The sequence below is a fragment of the Callionymus lyra genome, chromosome 19 (genome assembly GCF_982586985.1).
Source record: "Callionymus lyra chromosome 19, fCalLyr1.hap1.1, whole genome shotgun sequence".
Lineage (NCBI taxonomy): Eukaryota > Metazoa > Chordata > Actinopteri > Syngnathiformes > Callionymidae > Callionymus > Callionymus lyra.
Window position 1 is genome coordinate 7984030 of NC_141836.1, and position 25692 is coordinate 8009721.

The following is a 25692-nucleotide window of genomic DNA, read 5'->3' on the forward strand; positions in this document are numbered from 1 at the left end:
CTTTCTCTCAGCATGTTGTCTGTGCTCGTCTATTATACTGCGGTGCTTAAGGAAAGCATGAGAACACTCGCTGAACCCTGCAGCTGTTTAATTATGGAGCGTTTTGTGCATCGGTTTGTGTAGATGTTAGAGTAGTTGATGCTCAAGTTGTCGTTAAATTCGAAGCGTACTTGTTTATATAATCGATATTTGAAACAATTAAAACGGAGCATTTATTCCTCAGAAATGCTTGTACTTTTGACATAAAAATTTGGTTTATTCTGATTTAATTTCTGTAGGATTGAGAAATGCTTTGGAAAGTAGATTTATTGCAATATTTGCAGTAGTTTAAAATCCCTTTGAGTCAACAAAACGGGCCTTTTCAGGTTTATAACATGCTAATAACTGAATAATCAACGTCAGGTGTTTAAATTAAACTAATTTGTGTATTTACAATAACGATCTTTCACTCAGTTAACTTGAAATATTCCAGGATGGAAACCTGAACTGATATTTCTTCATGATGACTCTGAACAACTAGTCTTCTAACTCAAATACTTTCAGACTCGCTTTATAACACAATAAATACTCTACAACTCTTTACAACCCTCTCTTCGTCTCACCCCCTCTCAGCGAACTCATTTCTGCAGCCATTATGCATATCATATATAAAGACTTTTGTGATTGTGCTTGGGTGCTGAGGGTGACCAATAACAACAGTGTTAACTTGAAAACACACATCTTAAATCTCAAACCCGGAGAAATGCTGGAGTTCTGACCTGCAGCACGTAGTCCAGGGCGAGGTGTCGGAAGCACTTGCGGGTGATGCTGAGCGTGCCGACGGCCTCTTCCACCTCGTGCGGCTTGTGCCTCGGGGCCTGAGCGTTCTTCACCTGAGCGATCTCCAGATCCTCGCGCACTCGGTCAAAGTGCTTCTTGGTCTCCTTGAACTTCCTCACGTCGCTGTCACACACACATTTTTTTAACACCCTCGACAACGCCGCCCGTCAACACGCAAAACAGTCGAACAAATCTGGGCGACTTGTTCTGTGAATAATTCAACGCCTTAACACACATTTAAAGGGTCACAACTTTGCCCTTCTTTTTTAACCTGCCTCCCTGAATTTTTCATCGCCCTAAAAAGTTCCTGCGGAGAACAAGTCATGAATTATAAGTTCACTCACTCTTTGACAAAATTGTGCAGCTGCTGCTTCACACACCGCTGAGCCTGATCGAAGAGGATCTGAAAATAAAGACACAAAAATGTTATTTATAAACATGTTCCATGCACCATCCCACTTGTGACGCCAGACGAGTGAGATTTAAGGTAGAATAAATATATATTAGATGGTGTTATTGAAGGGCCATCCTACTTCTGACACCCTGGTAAAGAAGATGGTCAACCTGGTAAATATGTGCATGTGCAATTTACCATCACACAAGGTGTGTGTACTATGATACATATCACGATACAGAGGCAACAATACGATATCTTGCAATACTGTAGTAACAAGGATATATTTGTAGTATTTTCGTGTACTAGACTCTGGTTTGCAGAATTTACAGACCACATGACCTTCATCAAAAAAAAAATCAAAATATGTCTAAACATCAGCTTTAAAAGACGCTGGAGCCCACTGTATCCTCTTGTCCTCAGTCATCGTTGGAGTTTCAATGTTCTTATAGCTGAACCGCTTTAATCTAACAACCGGAAGTTTAATTGAAACACGGATCAATAGCGAACCGACCATGTGACCCTCACAAGCTGCCAGTAAATGTCCTACACTTAAACACAAATAAAAAACATAGAGGTATCATGATACAGGTAGAATATATTGTGATATATTTAGATACTTTAGTAACAAGGAAGGATATACTGTATGTGTAGTATTGTCGAGTACTTGACTCTGGTGTTGTAGTATTTACAGACCACATGGCTCTTGACGAAGTCGTAACTACTTTCATTTGTTTTCAAACCAAAATATGTCCAAACATCAGCTTAACATGCAAATATTCTCAGCTGCAGCTTTTGTTTATCTTTATGTTGCAGTTAAACTTCCATCCACTAGATGACAGCAGTTATAAGCTCCATAGCTAATGGAACAATGAAATCCCGGCGATTACAGAGGACGAGAGGATACAGTCGACTCCAGCAGCTTTTAAAGCTGATGTTTTGACATATTTTGGTTTGAAAACAAATGAAAGCAGTTACAACTGTGGACGAGAGGATACAGTGAATCCAGCAGCTTTTAAAGCTGATGTTTTGACATATTTTGGTTTAAAAACAAATGAAAGCAGTTACAACTGTGGACGAGAGGATACAGTCGTAACCAAACATCAGCTTTAAAAGCTGCTGGAGTGACTGTATCCCCTCGTCCTCAGTCATTGCCAGAATGTAATTGTCCATTTAGCTGACGAGGACGTAATGACTGCCGCCATCTAGCAGCCAGTATTTACTTGCAAAAAAATAAAATATGAGCTGACGCTAATATTTGTATTTTAATTGTAAATATATAATTGACACATTTCTGCTGAATATTGATACAGTATTGTGAAAAACGTTGCGATATCAAAGTGTATAAAAAAACACTTTTAGGTCACAGTACACAGCAGCTCTCATGTTCCCATGAATCAACACGTGCTTCGATATCAGGTCCAAGTAAGACTTTTGACGGGAAAAAACAGCTGAAGAATCCTCCAGCAGGGGGCGAGATAGATGGATAACCGTGGCTGTGGACGGATGAATGGAGTGAATAGAGGAGGAATGTGGCTCCAACACAATAACCTCGTCTGATTTAAAAAGGTCCTCGACTCTGGCAGCAAACGCTCAGATCTGCTGCTGCTGCTGCTGCTAAATAGGTCACTCCGGCAGCGAGGGAGGGGGAACGACGGAGGAAGATGAGAGGAGGAGGAGGAGGAGGAGAAGGAGGAGAAGGTTTTTTTTGGTACACCGAGACTCTGAAGGAAACGAGCTCATGCACTCTCCGAGTGGAAGCGAATGTGAGCAGTCAGATGTTTGGGGTCAACGTCCACAGGCCGATAATTGGATCCAGACGACATCGTTTGATAAACAAATGTTTGTGCGTTCATGTGCACGAGCGGATGCTGCGTGTCTCGTGTGTGTGTGTGTGTGTGTGTGTGTGTGTGGGTCAAATATGCGCTTACATTTATGGAATATGTGTTTTTAATAGTGTCTTCATAGTGTCTTCAAGTGGATGCGAGTCCGAGTGTGTGTGCGTTAACATCTGTGTGTGTGTTTGTTTTCGTGGTACTTCACAGCAGCTGATAATGAGCGCGACACGTTCTCCGCTCGTCACCGCGGCGACCGAGGGGAGGAACCGTGTCTCCACCGCGACACTTGTTAAATACATTTACAAAGAATTCGGCGACAACAACTTCAGCCAAAAACCTTGGTGTGTATTCCACCAGTGATCCTCGGAGAGTGACCCCGAGGCTTGGAAGGTACATTATACCTTGTATAAAACACTTTAAAGACGAGTTCCCAATATTGTTCGGGGTTTGTCTTAGCAACCGAATGTTGACATACTTGAGGCCGAACGACAGATCCGCACCTGAGGTGATGCAACAAAGACGACACTGTCTGACGTGAGATCAAAGTTTAGGAATGATCCGAACAACACAAAGACCATTCACCGGGAACACGGCCGCGGACATGTCGGGGCGCAGCGAAACTGATGATGTCATCGACAAATCAGTCCGACTATTATTATTCCAGTCCAGTCGCTGCTGGTCTCCTCGACGACCGTCGATGTTCTCATCACGACGATCGTTGAATCTTTAGAGATTCAGAAAGAGGGTGATTATGATTGTTGTTCACAGCATTGGGAGTGAAGGGACGTGTGGAGAGGTTTTAAGTTTGGAAGGAAAGTTAGGGAGGACTTATAGTTAACATGGAGGCTCTCGGTTAGACAAGTATTGAGACTCAGGGATGTGAAGAAGGAGAAGAAGAAGAAGAAAGACTAGAGGATGCACACGATAGATTAAGGTTTATCAGAAGGTTAAACCTGGTCATAATTCTGAGCAATTTACATCAGCCGTGTGCGAGTAAGATATGTTTCTGAAAGAGTTGTGTATTTGTTGTAGTTGCGATCATCCTGGATCTTATTCATAAAAACCCTGATTTTCGATCGTTCTCTAAGCCCCGCCTCTCGGGCTGCAGCTCGATCTGGATCGACGGCGGTAGTTACGCAAACACGGGAAGACATTGTCCGAGCACAGCTGTTGTTTTTCCAAGCAGACGTTCCAGATTATGAACCGCTCAAAAGCCACTTGACCTTGACTAAACTCTTTGAAGGTTGGCGAACTTTACAATGTGAACGGACCAGAAATATCACCGTCTGGATGTTCTTGCAATGAAGAATCCACATGGCTAGCATCTGTTGGAACTAATCAATATAATGAAATATTCAAATATACAAATGAAGTTAAGAGAACGTGGGATTTTGGAGGAAAAATCTATTGAACATAAAGTTCTTTCAAGGACCATATACAGCTTTAATCTAAAGCAGATGAAAAGAAGCTGGTTAATAACATTGGAATATAACGTATCTTTCAGTAAAAAACATCCATAAATATTGTTTTGAACCCATTATCAAAAAGGAAGTTGTAAAAAAAAGAAACCAACACTTTAAGACATGACTTCTACTCGCTCTCTGGTCAACTTTGTCAAGTATTTATTCAAGAAACGACACAACAATCATCTTTCTTTGTTGCGTTAATCGATCCTGGTGGAGTCGTTTGAAAAGGCTCCGTAGGAATGTATCCCAACAACATGGACTCCACTTTCAGGAAAATGGGGTAAAATTGAAAACACGACTTTGTGCTAAAAATAAAACAAACGAGTCTCCAAACAAAGGATGCAGCTTGAGAGGAATAATAAGCGGCGCACGAGTAGACAACCGTACTTCCTGCTCCGTCTCTTCCACGTTGGAACAGCAGCATTTGCATCACGTCGGGGAGTTCTGAGCTCACACATCATGTTTTATAGAAAGAAATGAATATGACTGAACGATATTTGAACACAAACTTGTTTTTCTATCCGTCGCCCCTCAAGCCTCGAAGGATCATCCTCTACGAGGGAGACCTGGCAGCCGAGATGTTCCTCTCCATTTGCATCGGTGTGTGTCAGACTCATTTCTAATGGATGCTCAGAGAGTCAAACACGGATCAATAATTCACACAGTGTTCATATGGAGTTTCATGCCTGATTTAAAGAGGGCGGCTCGAGCCGTGGCCTGGTTCCTCCATGTGGGGGTTCCTTCGACGGAAGTCAAAAGAGCTAAACCCGGATTCAAGGTTTGAGGAGAGGCAGAGGAACGAAGAGGTCTGGTCACCAGTAACTACTGACCAGAGGAAGGACACTTTGGTCAACCAAAAACAAATGTTTTTTCTCTTCTTCAAGTACTTTTCCAAACAGGGTTATCGTCCACAAGAAGGTAATCAGTGACTAAAACCTTTTTAATCCAGTGGACGGATTCGACAAGTTTCACATCCTTCCTTTCAACGAAGCTACAACTTTTAAGCTCGACCAACACAAGCTCCACCGTCCCTGGACACTCTCTATTGTCTTTCTGTATTTGTTGTCAAGTAAGACATAACAAGTGACACCATGATTGTGTAGTTAATTTGTGTGTCCAGCGTGAAAGCTCTTAATTTTGTTTTTTTTTTGTTTTTAAATCTGGGAATTTTTCAGGGAAAGCTATCAGACAGGAAATGATGTAAGAGTGCAACATCCGGTTTTCCCAGTGAACCCATTGTGGAAGTGGAAAAAGCTCATCGAAGGTCCACTTAAAGCAGGGGTGGGCAAACTCCCATGGGGCCGCAGGGTGTGCAGGTCTTTGTTCCAACCGATCCAGCATGCACATTTTAACCAATGAGGTTTCAGCTAAAACAAGCAACACCAGACTGTCAACTGGTTACACTCCTTAGACACCCGATTGGTCAAAATGTGTCCTCTTGATCGGTTGGAACAAAAACCTGCACACCCTGCGGCCCTTGAGGACCGAGTTTGCCCACCCCTGACTGATAGTTCACCCAAAGTTCAAACTTCACTAATCTTCTACTCAACCTCATGTCGACTAAGAAGTTGGATTATTTTCAGAGTAATCTTTTTTTTTTTTTAGAGTTATAGACAAAAATCCAAGTCAATTTTAATGTAGCAACTGAGCTCCCAGGGACAAACTTAAAACATCAATATGCTTTCTTCCATACTGCTCGACTGTAACTTCCTTCTTGTATTGAAGCCACGACGAGAAGAATGGTTCCGGAAAAAATTTAACAAGTCTATATTTTATATGTGGCAACCGTTTGTGGCAGACTTTTGAACATAGTACGCCACATAAACCCGAAGTACTCCGGGTAATATCGCGAGCGCTTCTAGCGTAGACAGTAGTAGTGTGTGCTTTGAAAACAGTAGTAAGCTAATTCAGATAGTAAAAGACGAAACGTCCTGATGTTTTAGAGTAAAAGTACACAGACTCCATCAACTGTTTCCTCTTCATCTTTATAAAATTGAGGTTTGAGACTCAAAAAGACAGGAAATTCTTGGCTATACTAGTAAAAATATGTTTTAAAATACAACACATGCATACATATGGATTGCTGATGATTTCCCAGATCGTGCACCGACACTAATATACAGAACTCAGTGTCCGACTCAGTAGAGAAAGGTGCTGGAGGGGCCTGAGAGAGCAGATAGATGTCTGCAAAGTAGGGGCTTGAGGGGCTTCAGAATGAATCTTTGCAACCAGACTCTTTTGACTCAGTTTGCCATGAAAACATGGCGAATCAAAACAAGCCATTTCGAAACGATTTCCCCGGATCGTACCGACTTCCCTGATCGTGTACCGACAACGACGAGTCCCGACGATCCAAACACTCAAGTCCTGGTCGAATTAAGTATTAAAACCTGATGATTCAAATATTAACTTCAGGTTAAACGAGAGCATCTATATGATGCCACATGTTTCCACTGTGGACCGGTGATGCTTCCACTGACGGAGCAGTGAGCGCTGCGCCCATTAAAAGCTGTGCTGGAGCAGCTGCCAGCCGTCAACCACGACCATATATAATCTTTGGAATTACATGGAGCCCACATCCATTTGCTCACATATATCTGATGAAACATACATTGCACGCGAGCGCGCCTGCAGCCGGCTGTCGTCTCCCATTCGTTGGGAGCGACGGCGACTCCTTGCCGTCGTCGTTCCTTATTCATCAGCGAGTCCATCAGCGCTGTGCACTCAGCCGCGCCTGATGTCCTTCCTGACTAAAACATGAACTTGCCAAATATCACCGCTTCACACCGGAGCACCGGAGCCACAAGCTGAACTCCAGGTCACCGTGACGCCGATGTTCACAAACGTTCGCTCTCGGGGGGGATGGGGGGGGATCGCTCTGATCGTTACGGGCACTCGACCCACTGGCGTTTCCATTCCCATGTTTTTACATGTAGGATATCATACTTTTGGACAAGTTGAGTCAATAATTAACGTCGTAAAAGAGGCGACTAAGACCTTCACTAGAGTGGCAACACGGAGGAAATGTCGGAATCTGCAAGTTTCAACTGGAAATACCTTTTTATAAATATTCATTACAGTTGCTCATAGAAAACAGTGGCAGCTTGAAACTGTAATATATGAAGTTAAAACTACTTTTAACCCATGTGTTATCTCAGGGTCAAGGTGACCCGAAGGCCTGAAAACAAATGTGCTTGTGGTATCCCTTGTGTTATCTCAGATCCAAGGTGACCCGAAAGCCTAAAAACAAATGTGCTTGTGGTATCCCTTGTGTCGTCTCTAGTTTAAGGTAAACAACCTCCACCACTGCATATTTATTTATGGAAGCCAGGGGGGGGTTGTTCACCTTGATGCAGAGACAACACAAGGGATACCACAAACCCATTTGTTTTAAAGCCTCCGGGAGAATTAAGAGTATTACGTAGATATTTTCAGTATTACAAAATAATTCTCTGTCAGTCTTGGGTAGGTCACATGTTACCGTCAACGGGCCGTCACTGGGATGTTGCGTGTCATGGTGGTTGCAACTTTCCATGAGCTAATCCAAACAAGCAAGACCTCGCCCTCTAACCTCCATCAGTGATGCCCCCCGCCCCCCATTCTCTCTGGGACAGGGTGTTTGGCTGAAGGGAGTGGCTGATTTGTGGCGACACATCTTTGTAGCCACTTTCACAAAAGAATGTGACGCACACAAACACACACACAGACACACATGCTGTGGGTTAATGTACTTCAAAGGGGGTCAGAAGGCCGGGAGCCTTAAAGAAGACGACTCAGGAAGTCTCTGGATCATGTTCCCCGTATCATTAGAATTTTGGGAGCGTCCGGTAAAGCTACCGAAAGAGTTCAACACCAAGTAAATGGGGAAGAAATAGTGTTGACTTTGAATAGGGCTTGAAATTCTCTTCCTAAAAAAACTGGTCAAGTAACGAACAACATGTTTTTTCTGCCCAGTTTTTAGGAATCCAGATTACTTCAATATTATTGAGTACAGTGTTAAAAAAATGACTTTTTTCTTCCTTTGTACACTTTGAATCTCCATGTTGTGCAACCGTTTCAACGACTTGACAGCGTGTTTAGACTTACCATATGGTAGTTGATGATTTCCTGGAGACTTTCCCCACATTTTTCCAGACATTGCTGCAGAAACAGACACAACTGTGTTACTCACTGTCATATGAGGGGGGAAAAAAATACCCCAATTGCCACTCTGGCTTTTGTCAAATGTTGTTGTACAGACATCATAGCAGTTGTTCCACCGGACAGACAGTAGAGACGCACACTGTGAACTAAAGATCAGCAAATTCCTCATCGTGGAATCAGGGGTTTCACGGACGGTCCATTTACAGCAACAACTTTGGGAAAAAAACATCTTAATACAATGAGTGGAAAACACACAAAATGTTGTGTATGTAAACAAAAGTTGATGTATTTAGTCTGCGCCGTCTTATTTGGTGACAGTGTTCCAGGTTCTATTGTCCGACACGACGTTCCGCATAATCTGTGGCGTCGTACAAAGACGCCACACGGGATGTTATCGTTGGATTCTAAATACTTCAGTTTGAATCAATCCTGGTGTTGCCACCTCAGAGTCCATGACTTCTGCTCAGGCTGGTGGATGTGGAAGTGGTTTCCACAGACGGCTAATTGTTGCATATTTCCATTTACAACGGAAAATACCGATGCGAGACTCCAGTATTAGTCGAAAACTGTTTTGGCCAAAAAGGCTTTTAATGGAACGTCTGCAGCGACGGGAAAGAGACAGAAATGGTCCAAAAACATCTGCCGTTCAAGCTGCTGGAAGCCAAGTGCATGGGCTGATTCTGGCATGCTAATCTGTTAGCGATCAGCTTTAGTCACACAAACAACGAAAACATCAAACAGATGAGGAAAGTCCCCGGAGACACTCTGGAAGATCCTAAAATAAAAACAGTAGAAGTCGCATGAATATTGTAATTTTTTTAAAATGGGTTTATCTTCTCATGCCTGAGTTGTGAGGTAGTGACGACCTGACGCCGGGACAACGGCACAAACTGAAGTATTCAGAGCCATAAATAAGTCATTTCTGGAACTCACAAAACACCACAACAATGTGTTATTGTAGTTGTGGGAGGGTGGGCTACGTCTACATGTGTAAACGGTTACACAGATACAAAATTTACAGCTCTCAGAAAAATCAATAACCGCAATAAAGTTTTGAGGACTAATACTCCTACTCACCTTGTAGTTAACCGACCGATTTCTTAGCTCTATGTGTACCACATAACATCAGTTACAAGTAGAACCAGAATTAATATTAAGTACATATTTGAAGTGGGTCTACAAGAATAAATGTCTGATAACTACTGGAAGGGCTTTGCTGTGATGGGATTAGGAGATTAGGAGATGTTTAAATGGAGACAGAACCCTAAACGTTGTCAACCTCTATGTAAGACTCCTTGCATGTTTATCAACTAATGTCAAGTTAACACAAAAAGCAAACTTGGCTTCATAGACACGCAGCTCCGATGGTTGAAGACGTTTTTTTTGATCATGATGTTGTTGTTCAAAGCTGAAGTGGAAGCAGATGCAAGTCCTAAAATTGGCAGGTCCTCTCCAAACTTTCCCCAAACATTTGCACGCTTATCAACTTCAAGGCCCGTCCTCTGGCAGGTTGCGTTTACTGTTGCGATAACCACAGCAGCTGCTCTCCCATTGAGAAGCGCCGACGCTGAAATGATGCCACGGCTGATGCGGCTTCGGACTCACCGAGATCATCTCGTCCTTCTTGCACTGCTGGGAGAGATCGCGTATGCCGTTGACGAAGAGCTTGTTGGCGCTTACGTACGCCTTCCCAGCCTCGATCATGCCACTGCATAGTTTCACCAGCTGTGGAGAAATCAACACAACATAGTAAGACGTCTTTGATGTGAATGATGTCGAGACTCACTGCAGCATTATGGGCGTATAACTTGCGTCTACTTCATCCCCCCATCAGAGCCCTTAATGATTACACTGGACATCTTGTTTTGTGCCAAATGTCCTTGTATGCGGATGACATGCCGATGATTACATACGATCAGAGTGATGGGTATTGTCGGCTCGTAAAGGTCAGGTCACTCTTAATCGGGCCCTCGGACCATTTCTATAGCGGATGACTCAACCCAAGACCACCAGGATTAAGATATAAGGTGTCAGTGGGTGGTCCGGTAGAGGTCCAGGACTGGTCACGGTTGGCTGGTATCAACCTGTTAACAGGTTGAATCAGGTGGGCTCCATGTGTGAGAGTTCAGTGTGAGAATTTCTCCACAATTGGCGTCGTAGCTAATAAAGAACAGACGCCGATGATCCCGCTGATGCGAGATTTTCTCTGTGTGGTCGTCGGCAACAAGGACGACGGCGTCTGTGTTTATTTTGATTCCCGTTTCACGAGAGGAAAATTCAATTCTTTTTTTTTGCTTTTCACTCCCGACGCCAGACATTGTTTTTTCGGCCACATCTGCGAGCCAGACGTCGGCCCGGGCTAATTTTTCCTGCAAAAATTATTTTTGTGAAATCCTCTGCTTTCACTTTCTCAGGTCTTTAAAAAGAGACGGCAGGTTTGAGGGTGAGGAGAGAAGCCAAAGTGCAAACGTGTAAAACCTTAACTGGCATCCCATAAACACCAAGACCGGAGTCAATACAATGAGAATCTTTTACATATATATGTTCATAGTGAAACCATTAGTTAAAGAAACATTTTAGTCAACTTTAAAACAAACAGAGGTAGTTTGGTTTTTGCTCTTAAATAAAATCCATCTACGACAAGTTTAAAATTATTTTAAACTTCATTGGCACAAATTTTTCCCAAAGGTTGTATAATTCTGAACAAAAAAAATCTAGTTTAGGTCTCTTTTTTATAAAGCAGGCTTTGAGTCTGTGTCTTCATGGCAACAGATCAACAGTCTACGATGCAATTTTCAGGGGAAAAGACAAAGAAGAAAGTGCATTCAAGACAACCTTAGAGTAAGTTTTGAATATCAAAAGTTCTGATGGATCAGCCGCCATGTTGGCCGTGATGGATCCTGGACAGGTCTTAATATTTCACTCCAGAACTGCTGATTCAATCGCATTTAAACGCGTTGCATAAGTGGCTTCTGTTTTTCCCTGATCTTAAAATAACCTTGTGGATTCTCTCCGCCAACCTTCGGATCAACAGTGATTAACGTCGGACAGGAATATGAACCTCGGTGGAGGTTCTCCAGCCCCGACCGCCTGATTGCTCCTGGAGCAGACGCACACCAGAGTGCAGATGCGGCGGGTCGACACCAGCGGAACCGGCGCCAAACATCTGGACGGCTCGTTGAAAGCTCTTTCGCTGCCGCCACGTCACTTCGGCGCGCCGTTCTCTTTGCGTTGTGCAAACGTTGGGCGACTATCATGGAGCGTGAAGTGAACCTCAAAACGTGACTCAGCGGAAACATAGGTTTTTTGTAAAGGTTTGATCCGGTTCTACTGCCGTACTTTACCGATCGGGCTTCGGAGCGACAGCTAGGATCCTCTCGCCAACTCATACTTGAGTCTGCGGCTCACAGCGTATAATCAACGTGTCAACAGAGCTATCTAGACGCGTCAGGGAACGAATTGTAGACGATAAATAATTGAGTTGCTTGTTAAGTATTATTGATTGAATCAGACATGATGTTTGGCATCTAATAATCACGTGATTGATACGTGTAACAGGATCTTCTAAGTCTGAAACCTTCCACTGGTGGAAGAGGTCAAGTATGTGGTGATCAAGTCAAGAACCGTGAGTCAGAGTCTTCAGTCATTTTCAGTAATAGGTATTGTTATGATTTTATTTGGAACTAGTGCCAAACCGGTACTTTCGGTCCCGGCGCTCAAAGAAAGAAGACAAAATATTTGTCTTTTAAACATTTTTAATAACACAATTGAACACAGATTGTCTGAGTAATGTTCTATTATTTTGGGTGTGCCTACGACGACGCCCATGAGATTGAGAGTGAGTTCTGAGAATCAGTGTCATGATGTTAACTTTTGGACAAAAACAACGTCAAAACTGAAACGATGGATCGAAAATCTGTGTTGCTTCTTGGTGACGATTGGTGCCAAGATGGTGCCAGAGTGTCGGTGCCCACCCCGAGTCATTGGTATGTCAGAGTCTGGGGGTTAAAGGTCCGAGTGAGGCTCCGAGAACTCACCTTGTCGAGTTTTGCTTCGATCTCCACGACCTCCGTTTCAACCTCGTCGATGTTTGCCCTGAAAGCAGAGACGATAAAGATGTGAGATTTTCATCCTTGAGCTCAATCTTAAACGGGTTGCGAAAAGTATCAAAAAAGTATCAGTACTACAAAGTTGTATCCGGATACTATGATAATTTTCAAAAGTATGGATACCTACCTCTGCACCTGCATTTAGTTTAAGGCCATGTGTGTAAAAGTATGTTTAGATATTATAGTTGCAGTTTCTTTCCACTGTTTTTTAAATGTATGAATATTTACACACTTGTGGTTCTTTTAATTGTAATATTATTGATTTTTTGCTTCTTTTTTTTTACATTTAATTGTAAATTTTGGTTGTTCTTTTTATCCTTGTGGTTTTGAAAATAGTATTAAGTATTAAATACTTTCCAGAGCATCTGTATTGAGTTGAAAATGTTATCGTGACAACCCTAACAAACCATAACAAAGACACTCAAATAAAAAGTGTCTTTTTTTAACAGTACTAGGAAGCAAATTGTACGAGTTCTTTTTATACATTTTGCCTGGAATTGAATCAGTATGAATCAAAAATAGTAGTTCAAAAAGAACCTTCGTTTTTCTTGCCCAACAATGATCTTGAGATAAGCTAAGTGAGGATCACAAAGTTAACACAAAGATTCCCGTCCGTGTTCCGGAACGGTGGGTGGATTATCCGGCAGCTCTGGGGACGAAGGCGACACGTGCCCTCCTCCATGACCCTCCACCCATCCTTCTGCGGGCACCAGACAAAGTGGGGAAACACCCCCGGGAGAGGGAACACCCCTCGACAGCTCTGACGCATCGGAACATATTCCCCTCAATCAATTCCATATGATTCCACATGTGGGCCAGCGTAGCTGTAACCTCCACCGAGCTCCCAGGGCAGCGCCACACCCGTGGATAATCCCTCCGTGAGCCAAGCTGTGTTCGCTGCCGATGTCATTTTTCATGTGATAATGCGAAGCTTAAGCTCTTCAGGAGGCGAGCGGACCTCATGCTGCCCGGCCGGCGGGCGAACGTTCTGGAAATGTCACGTTTTATCTTTGGAAGATTTTGAAATGAAGCTGGCTTAGAGCAGGATTTTGGTTTGGTCTGGAATTGGTTCAGATAGTTGTGTTGGCCCATTATTGTTCATCAGAAATCCTGTAAGAGCATTAGAACTCACAGAGAAACCCAGTCCTGTGTGCGGCTGCAGAAACATGGTCGTGCTCACCAGAGTGAACTTGTTAGAGATAGTTCTGTCTGTGACACCAATAATGCTTTAAGTTAAGGGAGTTATTCACATTGTACTGGTCGTATATTTTTTTTACTTTAGAAAAAAAATAAAGTACTACATTTTATGTATCATAAGGAGCATTGGATTATAGGGCTCATCGTGGAGTAATACTACAGAGCATCGTGGAGTAATATTACAAAATAATTGTGAAATTATATTATAGAGCATCATAAAGTATTATTACAAAGCCTTGCGGAGTAATACTACGGAGCATCACGGAGTTATACTACGGAGCTTGTGTAGTAATACTAAGAAGCATTGTGGAGTAATACTACTGAGCATCACGGAGTTATACTACGGAGCTTGTGTAGTAATACTAAGAAGCATTGTGGAGTAATACTACGGAGCATCACTGAGTTATACTACGGAGCTTGTGGAGTAATACTAAGAAGCATTGTGGAGTAATACTACAGAGACTCGTGGAATAATACTAGTGAGCAGCATAGTCATACTAGAAAGCATTGTGGAGCATTACTACGGAGCATCATGGAGTTATACTAAAGATCATCATGGAGTAATACTACTGAGCCTTGTGGAGTAATAATACTGAGCATTTTGGAGTACTAATCCAGAGCCTTGTGGAGTAATACTACTGAGCAGCATAGAGCAATATTAGAAAGCTTTGTGAAGTAATACTATGGAGCATCATGGAGAAATACTAAAGAGCATTACGAAGTTATACTATGAAACATCGTGGAGTAATACTACGTAACATTTTTGTAGTAATACTACAGAGCATCATAGAGTAATACTACTAAGCAATTTAGAACAATACTACAGAGCATCATGGAGTAATACTACTGAGAATGATGGAGTAATATTACAGAGCCTTGCAGAGTTATACTACTGAGCATTTTGGAGTACTATTACAGAGCCTTGTGGAGTAAAACTACAAAACATTGTGGAGTAATACTACAGAGCATTGTGGAGTAATACTACTAGCAGCATAGAGTAATACTAGAAAGTTTTGTGGAGTAATACTATGGAGCATCACGGAGAAATACTAAAGAGCATCATGGAGTAATACTAAAGAGCATCACAGAGTAATACTACATAGCATCGTGGAGTAATACCATTGTAAGTGAGCCTTATAGTCTGAAAAACCCTGTAGGACTGTGACACGATGACGTGAGACTAATCTGACGAACATTTCCATCAACAATGATGGAGATAAAACAGTGACTTTAAGTGACTTTACGTCCAGGTTGAGCACGAGAGCCAGAATGTGTTGAACAAACAACATAAATGATTCAACAGCAACAGTGAGTGATATACAAGTTCTGTGGCATCAGACCAGCTTTGGTGTCGGGACCAATGAGGCAATCCAGATGTAGGTGCCAGGCTTACGACATCTGTCCCACAACCTCGGGCGCTAACCCCCCTGCTGCCCTGTGCCACTCGCACATGCCTCCAATAATGGATGCACACGGACCCCGAGGGCTGTAGCCACAGCAACCATGGCCTAAATGGGCCGTCAGGGTCTCCCATGTGAGCTGACCCTCATTCACACCAGGGAGGACACAGTGGACAATAATGTGAGTCCAAACAAAAGCTTCTGTGACACGGGATGACCATCCAGGAACCATCACTCCAGCTATGAGTCTATGAACCCGACAGAACCCTTTCTTTTACCTCGGATCAGATGACAGGAAGTCAGACAATCGGATTAACACGCTAGTGTCGAATCATTTCAATTGAAGTCGAGTCGAAATTAAAAGTACATCAAAACATGTTTTTCTCAAATAAAAATGACATTTTTTAATTCTAATTTTTACACACTCTCTTCTCTTCCTCAAAAATAAAAGGAAACAAGAAGAAAGAAAAACCCCATTGTATTACTAAAAAGAGTGTGAGATGAAAAACAAACAAAAATGTTAAATAATATGGAACAATGAGACGCCCAAACACATTTGAAACGTTATTTCAAGCATTTTCTTTTGAATAATTTAATTGAATTATCGTTACATTTATATTGAAATTAAATGGCTGCAAAAACACTGTTATTTTGAATTATTGTAATTACATATATCTATGTGTAAAAAGAAATCCATTCCTATTGAAAATAGTCATATTTTTAATTTAAATTATTTTTAAAAAGACTAATTCAATCTTTCAATATACACATTTATGAACTAAATTATTAAAACAAATGCTGAAATAGAAGAAAAACGACAACAAATTTTCTATAAAAAATGGGAACGTTAAATTCAACCAGTGAATATTCTGATGCCACTGACATATACTTGTATAAACCCTGAACCTCTGTATTAGGAACGACTAGTTGGTTTTAAAACTTTTAAAGTGCTCTGGCGTGACAGTAGACGGGCTTGTGTTAGCAACTGAAATATTTATTTTCTCTTGAACTCGTGCCCTCCAAGTGCTGCCCTGGGATGTTTGCGAATGTTTGGCATTGCTACCCGAGGTGCCACCTTGACCCCGCCGGAGATCGTGTTGTTGAGGGAAGTGGGTTATTTGAGGCGCCGGAGCTGAGAATAACACGGAAGAGAACAACACTCTGGAAGCCTTCGCTCCTGCTGCCCCGCCTCAATTAGGACAGTCGCTCAATCAATGCTTCTCTGGTCAGGAAGTCTCTTTGCCACAAAAGGGTCCTCAGACAGACAAGTCTAGCTCCCCCCGGGGGGGTCCCTCCTCCTTCCTGCCGTCGGCGGCGAGGCCTCTCGTGACTTCTACGCGGATAAAGAGTCTTTGTGAGGCCAGTTAGGATCCAGACTGATGATGGATGAGGATGTCTTTGGGACCTGCTTCTGTCTGATCTACAGCTGTTCTTGTTTGATGAAGCCACGTCACAGCATCACTCACCGGCGAATTTTACCTTCACCTCGTCTCAGCTGGTGGACATTAGGGACTCCATGTCACACTACATTTACACTAGGACAGTTGAGATACACTGATCTCACAGTACGATTAGATACGATATATTCAGCTCACGATATGATTCAATGCGATATATTCAGCTCACGATACGATTAGATATGATATATATTCAGTTCACGATACGATTAGATATGATATATATTCAGCTCACGATACGATTAGATATGATATATATTCAGCTCACGATACGATTAGATATGATATATATTCAGCTCACGATACGATTAGATATGATATATATTCAGCTCACGATACGATTAGATATGATATATATTCAGCTCACGATACGATTAGATATGATATATATTCAGCTCACGATACGATTAGATATGATATATATTCAGCTCACGATACGATTAGATATGATATATATTCAGCTCACGATACGATACGATATATTCAGCTCGCGATATGATTTGATACGATATATTCAGCTCACGATACGATTTGATACGATATATTCAGCTTACAATACAATTTAATCAGGTAACGATACGATTAGATACAATATATTCAGCTCACGATATGATTCGATACGATATATTCAGCTCACGATACGATTTGATAAGATATATTCAGCTCACGATACGATATATTAGGCTCACAATATGAATCAATATATTCAGCTCACGATATGATATATTTCGATATATTTCCATACTGCAGGAAAAAAGATATGGTTCTTGAGGAAGTCTTAACTTTAATACCTGTAATATACCAAAATATGTGTAAGCTGCTGGAGTCGACCGTATCCTCTTGTCCTCAGTCATCTATCTATCCATCCATCCATCCATCTGATTTAAACGCCCAATTAAAAAATACAAATGACAACCCAAAACAAACAAGGTTCACTTGATTCGACTTAGACACACAAACTTCTGTTGGACTTCTGTTTAGTTTATTTGCTTTTAATTGGTCCGACATCACTTCCTGGCCGCTGGTCGCCACCGCACTTTCAGCCGAGTCAGCAATCACAGTCTCATTATCGGCGCTGCTTAACAACCCGGTTGAAGGTTTACGACCCGAGACTGGTCCTGCGCCCGCTGTGTTGTGTTACTGTGCTGCTGTGTCGACACACCCACACACTCCACACTGTTACATCTGTGTATTCAGGCTTTCTTTTTTTTCTCCTCCTGGCATTGAGATGAAAAAGCTAATTTAAGCCATTTTGTCAGTTTGTGCAGTGAAAACCGACACCTCGGCACCGACCTCCTGTCGTCAGGGTCCACCGGACATTCTTCAAAATTAAAATTCCCGATCTTTTCCGCTAACTTCCGTTCAGCCGTCAATCACACATGATGTCATTCACGACCTTGACCTCGTCTCACGTCACATCTGCTAATCCCCCGAACGCCCCGTAATCTGCCGCAACTCGACCCTAATGTGTTCAAGGTGCAGGTGGAGTTCAGACGTCTCCGGTGATTCCCTCGCCAGCGTGTGAGCAGATCACCATTCTTCCGTAAACCCCGGATTTTCAGCTCCTCTCGGAGGCTCAGACTACTTCCTGCTCTCCTCATCGGAGACGAAGCTGTGCCAGAAATATCGCAAGATTTCCTGCCCGAGACTATTTTTTGCAGCCATTAAACATGGAACCAGAACTTTTAAGTAAACAAAGAAATGCTGACTGACGTTCTCGAAAGTAAGTGAAGTAAGTAGATATTTAAACCGGCTTTAACAACAACAATATATATATATATATATATTTTTAAAACAAACAATCTTCAAATCCAATAAATGATTGGCAAGAAACTGGTGATTTACAATATATCACAATAAACTGTATCATTTGAGGTCATTGTGCAGCTCACTAGTCTCTCTCTTAGGGGTGTGTACTGACAAGGATCTGCAGTACGTATCACGATACAGGTGCAACAATACGATATACCGTGATACAAGGGCATATTTGTGTAGTATTGTCGAGTACTTGACTCTGGTGTTGTAGTATTTACAGACCACATGACTCTTGATGAAGTCATTACTGCTTTTGTTTGTTTTCAAACCAAAATATGTCCAAACATCAGCTTTAAAAGCTGCTGGAGTCACTGTATCCTCTCGTCCTCAGTCATCACTGACCTTAAGGGAATCACATACTTTGAAGATGTTGATTTATCAACAAAACTGCAAATACATTATAAGTTCAACACAAGAACATGTGAATGAATAAGAGAAATAAAAAACAAAACTTTAGATTTAAATATTAAAAAGACTAAACATAACAACTCATCACTGATCGTCACAACCAAACATAAGAAAATCACTAAATATCAAATAAACATGTTGCATCACTAGATCTTTATGGATCACAAACAACTCACACCAAATTAAACACCAAATTTAAGATTGTTGATATGAACCTCACAAACAAACAAAGCTGAACTAAAGATTCATCAATCGATGACCACTAATAATAAACGAATCACTGGAAATAATAACAAATAAGCAACACAACACCAACAACAAACCACTTAAAGAAAACAATATGTTGTGGATTTTAGATGGTATTTAACGCCCCCTCCCCCTACTGGGAGAGCCAAACAGCTGAGTGTCAACCATCCTCCTTCACGCTCTCTGTCGGCCCACCCACCCGCTCAGAGGACCACCAGCGCTCCCACCAAAGCTATTTCCTCACCGGGGCCCCCCGTCTGCTGATCCGGCCAAAGATGTCGTCTGTGCGAGCGAGTTCAGGAGGGGATGTCACCTCAGAACCCTGGTGTGTTTTTGGCATCGAACTTAAGACCGAAGCCTTCATCTGCAGCCTTGAGACTTATTTTTAGGTTGAGGAACTGAACTTATCTTAAGGGGGGTAGGAAGATATTGATACCAATGTTATTGGTGTGTATTTGCAAGAATCTGCAAGTATTACTCCACATCTGATATTTACCATACGTATTACGATACAGGAGCAACAATACGATGTACTGTGATACTGTATTAACGAGGATATATGTGTAGTATTGTCGAGTACTTGACTCTGGTGTTGCAGAATTTACAGACCACATGACTCTTGACGAAGTCGTAACTACTTTCATTTGTTTTCAAACCAAAAAATGTCCAAAAACAAGCTTTAAAAGCTGCTGGAGTCACTGTATCCTCTCGTCCTCAGTTATTGCCGTAATCTCCTAGGATTTCGTAGTTCCTTAAGCTTTGGAGGACGTAACGACTGCTGCCATCTAGCAGCTTGAAGTTAAATTGCAACACAGAAATGAACAAACAACGTCTAAATGTTCATGTAAGTTGAAGGAAAAAATTGGAATCATGTTATTTTAAAGACACGTTATGAATTGTAAACCTTAAAAATATACTTATTGATACTTCATCTCTTTTATATCATGACTCGATTCAACTACAGCACGATTTATATTAATACAATATTATAAAATATTAACAATTACCAGGTAAATATTCACTTGGTTTTTCTTTTATTTCTTCTCTTGTGAAATTAAAATATAGATACTTCTGATGGAACTCAGTAAGATGATGACGATTGTGTGTTTACTATACTATATCCTGCAATTAACCCTTGCGTTATCTCAGGGTCAAGGTGACCCGAATGCCTGATAACAAATGTGTTTGTAGTATCCCTTGTGTTGCCTCTTGGTCGCTCCTGTATCGTGATAGTATCGTCAAACTCTTGCTACTACACATCCCAGCATCTAATGATACTTTCAACACATCAAAGCACCTCCAGAAAAGAAGAAGCTCATTATGTCTAATATCAAGCATCACAAAAGAGTCAACGATCTTTCCTCAACGAGACTACGGAATGCAAAAATAGCCGAGGTTGCATAACTCAACCAATTAGGGCTCTTTCTGCAGTTTTGCTGCTTTATTGAAAGACTTTGAAATGCTAATCAGTTTTGACGGAGAGTCTTGAAATGTGTGCTCGCCGGAATATCCTCTTGCTGAAGACGCACTCGGAAGTCTGCGTTTCAATTACTCTCATTTGTTTTCTCCTAATCAGCGACGGGTCCCAGCGTGGCTAGTTTTTAGGGTAATTCTGGAATATTCGCTACTGATTGATGCAAAGTGTATTCAGATTCTTCTCCGGGAGTCCAGCTTCGAACCCAGATGTGTGAAGGTCCCAGCAGAGAAGGACTCCGGGCGAGAAGAACAGAAAAAGATGTGTGAGAAAGTTCTGAAGGAGCCAGGGCCAAAGACAATACCACGGATGTTGTTTCTAAGTGAAGAGATACCAGCCCTGACTTAAGGTGTCTCTCTGCTCACGCTGAACTTTTGACCGTCTGCTTTTCTAAAGCTCCATCCATGCATTACTTGATTTTCTGGAACTCCTGTTCAGTTTTATCTTGATCTTTAAAAGTATATACTTTATTGGACATTGTTTTGATTGTTTAAGCGCTTTGTGATCCTGGAAAAGCACTATACAAATAAAAATTACTTACTTACTTACTTTCGGAGCATTTTAACGTTCACTATCATATATATTTTGGTATATTTTTTCAGTACTGCAGGAAGAACGACATGGTTCTTGAGGAAGTCGAGACTACTTTATTTACTTTAATATAGCAAAATGTGTCAAAACATCATTTAAAGCTGCTGTATCCTCTCGTCCTCAGTTATCACCAGGATTTCATGTTTCCTATAGGTGCAGAGAAGGTAGAGATTGCTGCCACCTACTGGCTGAATTACATACATCCTTCCTCGTACTTCACAACCTTCCGTCTTCTTTTTCCGAGTCTACTTTCTCACATATCGCACTCTTTACCGAGAAGAAACTACCTCCATCTGTATTACATTTACTTTCTACATGATTGATTCCTTCTTCTCCTCCTTAAGGCAACAATGGCTTCCTCCCTTTATTAACCCTCACTCCTGACTTTTTCCCCATTCGTTTCAGTCTTATTCCAAATCCGTCCTTCCACATTTCAAACCAGCAACATCTATTTGTACCAAACACGTACTTTAACCCAGAAAACGGTGGTTCTTTTAATCCACACAAGATGCTTCGATTTGTCCAATCCCATCTGATATTCTTGGGGATTGTACAAATCCTCTCCTCAATCAGAATGTTTGGAGTAGGAGTTCATATTTTAGGATCCCGGAGGAGGGGTCCGTCCCTGAGCCGGGATAACTCTGCCATCTAATCCGGGGCCAACCAGTCCTTATGCATGTGAAGAGGACTAAAGCGCTGAACTTCTCCACAGATTATTTTGGCAGAACATATTTTGAGTGTGTTCTGGGATCTCTAAAAGTTGGGAATTGTTTGGTTTTTGTTGGTCCAATTGTGCAGCTGGGTGATAAAACTGAGTGTTTGTCGAAACGTTCCTGAGTCTCCAGGAAATATTCAGAAAGAAAAGTCGCTGAACTTCCTGACTCCAGCACTCTTGGAAGTTCAAGCAGGAATGCTGCTGAACAATGGACCGGGATCTTGGCCAGCGAGTCCTGTGTGAGTTAATGCAGGTCAATGTTGGAGCGGTTCGGGAAATCCCATAATGCACCACTCCCACTTTGATACAGTCTGGATTGACTGAATAAAACATCTGTAGCCTTCTGAGTTGATCAATGACTGGTTGATGCAACACAGGGAAACAGGATTTTATTTTTAATTAATCAGGACGTCTTTCTCTTCATCTTCGACGAATACAACAGATCCTCTATAATCCAATAATTATAAGATTTAAGTCTTTGTCTGAACAATATTTACAAATGTGTTTGTGATAAGTAGGGGTGTAAGAAACAATTGATACATTTTTTCACGGTACTGCGGCTACAATTTAAAAAGAAGATAATGTAGATATCATTTTTTGGCTTTCAAATCATATTATAGTTTTATCATGTTAGTTATAGTTTATATTTCCATAAAGTCTGAATACAATAAAAATATTTCCAATTTTTCTGGAAGAGTCAAACAGCCGACTGTCAATTCACGGCGTATGTTCCTCTTTGTGTAGCAATTACATTTCTGGCCACTAGATGGCAGCAGTCATTACGTCTTAAGGAACAATTAAATCCTGTGAGGTCCCGGTGATGACTGAGGACGAGAGGATACAGTGACTCCAGCAGCTTTTAAAGCTGATGTTTGAACATATTTTGGTTTGAAACACAAATGAAAGCAGTTACGACTTCGTCAAGAGTCATGTGGTCTGTAAATACTACAACACCAGAGTCAAGTACTGGACAATACTACACATATACCCTTGTTACTACAGTAACAAAGTATATTGTATTGTTGCATCTGTATCGTGATGCCTATGGTCAGATTCTTGTCAATACACACCTCTACAAGAGAGACTAGTGAGCTGCACAATGACCTCAAAGTCGGGCGATGCTGCTCGAGGGGTCTTTAAATTCTGCAACACCAGAGTCAAGTACTCAACAATACTACAAATATATCCTTGTTACTACCACGGTTTTCAAGTATGGATGGGAAAACTTAGTGTCCAGATAGGATGCTCATTTTCAACAGTTTCGAAAGTGGATATGTTATTTAACTTTTGCTTCTTGTTTTGAAGTTGTTATCATAGTTGCAGTTTCTTTATTATAAATATACAACATGTGGTTCTGTTCATTTTGCATTTTTCTTATTGATAGAAATATTTAGTTCATATTTGTGGGTCCTTTTCTAGTCCTTATGGTTTTGAAAATGAATATCTAATATCTTAGAAAGTATCAGTATCGAGTTGAAAATGGTGACGAACCTACTTACTACAGTATCCAAAAATATTACAATATATCGTGATGCCACACTCTCTTGCCAATACACACACCTAGTGATTACCAGGTTTTACTGCATTCAGGGAATTTCTGATCAGAACAAATGTTACCCTGGAATAATCAATGCTTTTGTCGGATTATTTGCTGCAACCACGATTCAGCCAGTGACGACGACTTCAACAAGAATCTTCCCGATTCAGACCCGACATCCTTCCTCGACTGAGCATCTAGGCTCGAGAATGATCATTCTTTTTTAACAGCTGGGTTGAGCTTCCAATCATATCGCAGCGATCCATCCATCCTCCCCCCATTGAACAGACGAAGAGCGCAATTAGGTCACAACAGCCAGCGAGGAAATGGCACCGGAGACAGAGGCAGCCGTCGCACAGATGAACTACAGCTTCCATGACACCCATGCCAGGCTTTTCCACGTGTTTATTAGTTCATGTGGGGTTTGACGTCAAACGGGGAACAGCTAGTCATGGGGGGGGTACAGGATAGGAAGAGCCAGTGATAGGAAGAGATAATGGACGGGATGCAGGTTTACTTTAGACTCCGGGTGGTCCAGAAGACAAAATAATGAAGTTAATAATAAGAGAAAAGCTCAAAATACAGAAACGAGAAACCTTTTTGGATAAAAAAAGACCTATGATTGTCAGATAATAAACCTACTTTTTTGATCAAATTCAAGTATAAAAAGCTCTCCAGTCGATGGTTAACATCCCTCCTTCCGTGGAGCTGCACCCGGACCTCAGGTCAAATAGCTAAATCCCCTCGGTGAGAATCCCACGCGTACACAGACGCGACGCGTCGAGCAGAGCTGGGAGTCTTCCCGGCATTTTTGTGGGCGACACAAGCAGCTTGGCTTTCACTAGAAAGACATACCAGAAGTGTGAAGCATTCAGCTCCTTCCTGTCTGCGAAACCCCTGACGATGAGGGAACAACAGCCCTTTCACTGGCCGACCCCGCTGACGTTTGGAGGTTTGTGTTCCACGCTGGATGGACCGAGGTGTCGACGCTACTTCTATCTCAGCTGATGGGGATTTTGCTTCCTCGGGGAGTTCCTGCAGGTGTTTCCTGGTGCGAGACCTTTCTCTGCGTGACCTCTGCTCATCAATCCATCAACCTGTGGCTTCACGTGTCGCCACAGTTTGCGGAAGAAAAATAGACAATAGTTCAATATATGGAACTGTATCGCGCAACTTCCTGTTTTATGCAGCTTCCCTACGGTCAAGTATATCTAGTCACTGATGCATTTGTATAGTTTTGCCCCTAAAATATAAATAATCAGTTGCATTTTATCAACAATCATGTAATTAACCATAAAAATTGAAGACGCTCCAATCTAAGCTACGATATGTTGTTATACTTTAACAACAAGAATGTAATGAGTTTCTATTTAATTATTTAATCGCAGAAAACCTGTAATAACATAGTAATCACAGAATGTTAGAGCTGCTGGAGTGTATCCTCTCGTCCTCAGTCGCAGGATTTTGTTGTTCCTTTGGTGAAGAGAACGTACTGTATGCTGCATACTAGCGGTTGGAGGTTTAAATAAACCTATTCTCGTTTTTTTAAAGGATACAGTGCAGTTGAAAAACTATAAGGTTAAAAAAAACATTGCGATATTTAAGTGTTTCGATATTTTCTTAAAACCCTAAAATCAAACCACTTAAAATTCTTATAATGATTGAGTGAATGGTTTTCTTCTTTTGTATGTTTATTTTATTTATCTTTTTTCCACTCACGACTTTAGGAGCCACTGCTTAAGGACAACTTCATTATATTTAAGCCTGTGTTAAATTAAAGTTTAGTCTCACCTTCCATAACCGCCTGGTACTCTGCTGCAACTGTCAAGTAAGTCTATTTTAAGAATATTTTTTAATTAAACTAAGCAACACAATACTACATATCATATTAAAATGATGATTCAATGATGCATCATGGATATGAGTCAGCGTCTGAACAGTGTGGAGTAAACTTTACCACGTTGACTCAAGTCGACCCTCAGACGGCGGCGAAGGAACCGAACGCTTGTGCGACGGCTGTAAAAACCAGGTCAGAGTGCAGTCAAGTGGGCCGAGAGATTCAGCTGGAAATGACTCTCCGGAG

At 41.6% G+C, this 25692-nt stretch overlaps 1 protein-coding gene across 2 annotated transcripts in view; it reads right to left on the reverse strand.

The window, feature by feature from the left end:
• LOC148059297 (arf-GAP with coiled-coil, ANK repeat and PH domain-containing protein 3-like) overlaps positions 1-25692 on the reverse strand; it is a 53845-nt gene that overhangs the window by 18113 nt on the left and 10040 nt on the right. For both annotated transcript variants that reach the window (XM_087781063.1, XM_087781064.1), the window contains exons 2-6: positions 12698-12755; positions 10266-10385; positions 8604-8657; positions 1164-1222; positions 759-942 (exon numbers count right to left, since the gene is read on the reverse strand). In XM_087781063.1, coding sequence (XP_087637189.1) covers positions 759-942; positions 1164-1222; positions 8604-8657; positions 10266-10385; positions 12698-12755 — 475 coding nt within the window. The remainder of the gene's footprint in view (positions 1-758; positions 943-1163; positions 1223-8603; positions 8658-10265; positions 10386-12697; positions 12756-25692) is intronic.